Source organism: Octopus bimaculoides, chromosome 7 (assembly GCF_046866305.1).
Source record: "Octopus bimaculoides isolate indiv1 chromosome 7, ASM4686630v1, whole genome shotgun sequence".
NCBI lineage: Eukaryota > Metazoa > Mollusca > Cephalopoda > Octopoda > Octopodidae > Octopus > Octopus bimaculoides.
In genome coordinates, this window is record NC_142934.1 from 25,111,733 (window position 1) to 25,114,104 (window position 2,372).

Below are 2,372 nucleotides of genomic sequence, written 5' to 3' on the forward strand. Positions count from 1 at the left end.
TAAAAAGAAAAAGACAAATACCACTCTCCCACTTATATACATACAGACAAAAAAAAAAAAGACAAAGAACCACTGACTGAATGATTATTTTATATCCGAAAGAAATCAAACTTGTTTTATAAGGAAACAGTGAAAAATAATTTTTCTCTTTTGAAATTATTCCAGCATAGATTCTAAAATATTCATGCAAATGCATAAATACATATTATATATATATATATATATATATATCAATTTTCCTTTATGCCATTGAAACTGCAATGGTATTTTAAAAATATGGAACTTGTTTAAAATGTTTCTCCTGATAATTGCCTTTTTCTTTGTGATGAAATATAAATGATAACAACAATACTGACAAAATAGCAATAATGGACACTGGCTCTATAATATACATAACATGTGAAACAGTAATTGCTGTGATGTCTATAGTTGGTAACTTTCTCGTATTGTTAGCAATTCGTCGCAATCAAAAGCTACAGACCACAACTAACTGCTTTATTGGAAGTCTTGCTGTTGCTGATTTACTTGTAGGATTTCTGGCGGCACCACTGGCAGTTCTCAGTTTTAAAGGTTTACCACATGATTTCAGTGGTTGTGTACTTGTCAACTCCTGTATTGTTTTGCTGACTCAATGTTCCATAAATGGACTTCTTGTTATCGCAATAGATCGCTTTATTGCCATTAACTATCCCTTTACATATGAAAAATATTTCACAATTAAATTTTCTCTCGTGGTGATTGTCATAAGTTGGACTGTAGCTTTGATTATTGGACTCGTGCCAATCATGGGATGGAACATGGGACCGACTGAGGAAAAGTTTTGCAGCTTCACGAGCGTCATTGACTTACAGTATATGGTCTATTTCAACTTTTTGGGTTGTGTTTTATTCCCGTTGATTGTTATGTTAGTGATCTATGCACATATCTTTAAAATAGTCATGGCACAACTAAAACAAATATCAGCGACGCAGCCCAATGTTGGCGGTGACAACAGAAAAAAATTTGCTCGAAGAAAACTACATAAAGAAATAAAAGCAGCCAAAAGCCTCGTGATAATAATCTGCTTATTTGTCGTTTGCTGGTTTCCCATTCACATATCAAATTGTATTATGTTGCTGAGAGGATCCCAAACCTTACTGTCGCATAGTTTTTTACTTGCCGCTATTCTTCTCAGTCACGCAAATTCGTTTATAAACCCTTGTTTATATGCATACGGTAATTCACAATTCAAGTACACGATTCGGGGATTCTTTTGCCGAAATACTGTGGCCGCGGCAGATGAATTCACTTTGTCACATCGCCATTATCCGCTTAATTCTTCAGTGCCAGAGACTATAGACAAGCAAAAACCGGTTCGAATTTCTGTTATAGCAAAACCAGAACTTATAGATTAATTGAAAACGACCATGAAAAATTGATTTTAAACAACAGTAATAGTTTGATGTGAAAAAAAAAAGAAAAAGAAAAAAGAAAACAATGATTAAAAGGAAATGAACAAGATTTATAAAAAGGTTTATTATACCTTCACTTTTCTGTTTCCATCTATACATCATTTCCAGTGTCTCAGAAGACGTTCCGGTGTTTCATATATTTGAAAGCAGAGAGTGAACTAAAGAGTGGGGTGAAGGGGAAAGAACATTAATTCAAGCAAAATGTTTCTTTGTCGTTATCTATTCTTTGTCGTTATCTAACTGTAAATGTAACCATGCTTGTGAAAAATATGAAAAAAAAAACCAAAATAAAATTGGCAAGCCAATTTTAAAGAATAAGTTGAGCATTTGATAAAGACAGCAACAATAAAAAAACAAAACAAAACATTAAAGCATAAAACGTGACTTTCTCAGATATAAAGAACAAAGAAAAAAGACAATATTAATCACCATGAAAATATAATTAAAAAACAGCAGAATATAAACGAAACAAAACTGAATGACTTGCTTTCAAAAGAAAACATCTGCTTTTGCTTGAGAGAAATGTAAATTATTTTTGCTATACATAAATGTAAACATGTAAATATTTTCTCTATTTTAATTCAGATTTCTCAATAAGCTCATCTCATTTGCCTTCATTTTTTATTATTTATTATTTGATTATCAATGAACATCCTTAATTAATATTAAGATTGCCTATGAAGTATTTATATGATATACCCTATATATGATATGAACGAATGCGGAAGGCTCTATATGATAATCCGACTTCCTGGAAATAGCACTCAAATCTCTCCCTAATCTTAATATATCATTAGAAAATAAAAAAAAGAATAACTTTCGGATAAAACGCTAAAAATAACAGACCAACAAAAAAAAACAAAAAACAACCAAGATTCATCCAAATCAAAAAATGAACCCAAATACTAAGCGAACAAAGAT

General features: G+C 31.3%; 1 protein-coding gene across 3 annotated transcripts in view; it reads left to right on the plus strand.

Annotated features, from left to right (window-relative positions):
- Positions 1-2,055, plus strand: part of LOC128248293 (adenosine receptor A2b-like) — a 45,622-nt gene extending 43,567 nt beyond the window's left edge. For all 3 annotated transcript variants that reach the window (XM_089355016.1, XM_089355017.1, XM_089355018.1), the window contains one exon: positions 1-2,055. This exon is cut by the window's left edge and continues 362 nt beyond it. In XM_089355016.1, coding sequence (XP_089211142.1) covers positions 369-1,394 — 1,026 coding nt within the window. In that variant the 5' untranslated portion in view covers positions 1-368 and the 3' untranslated portion in view covers positions 1,395-2,055.
- The last annotated feature ends 317 nt before the right edge of the window (positions 2,056-2,372 follow it).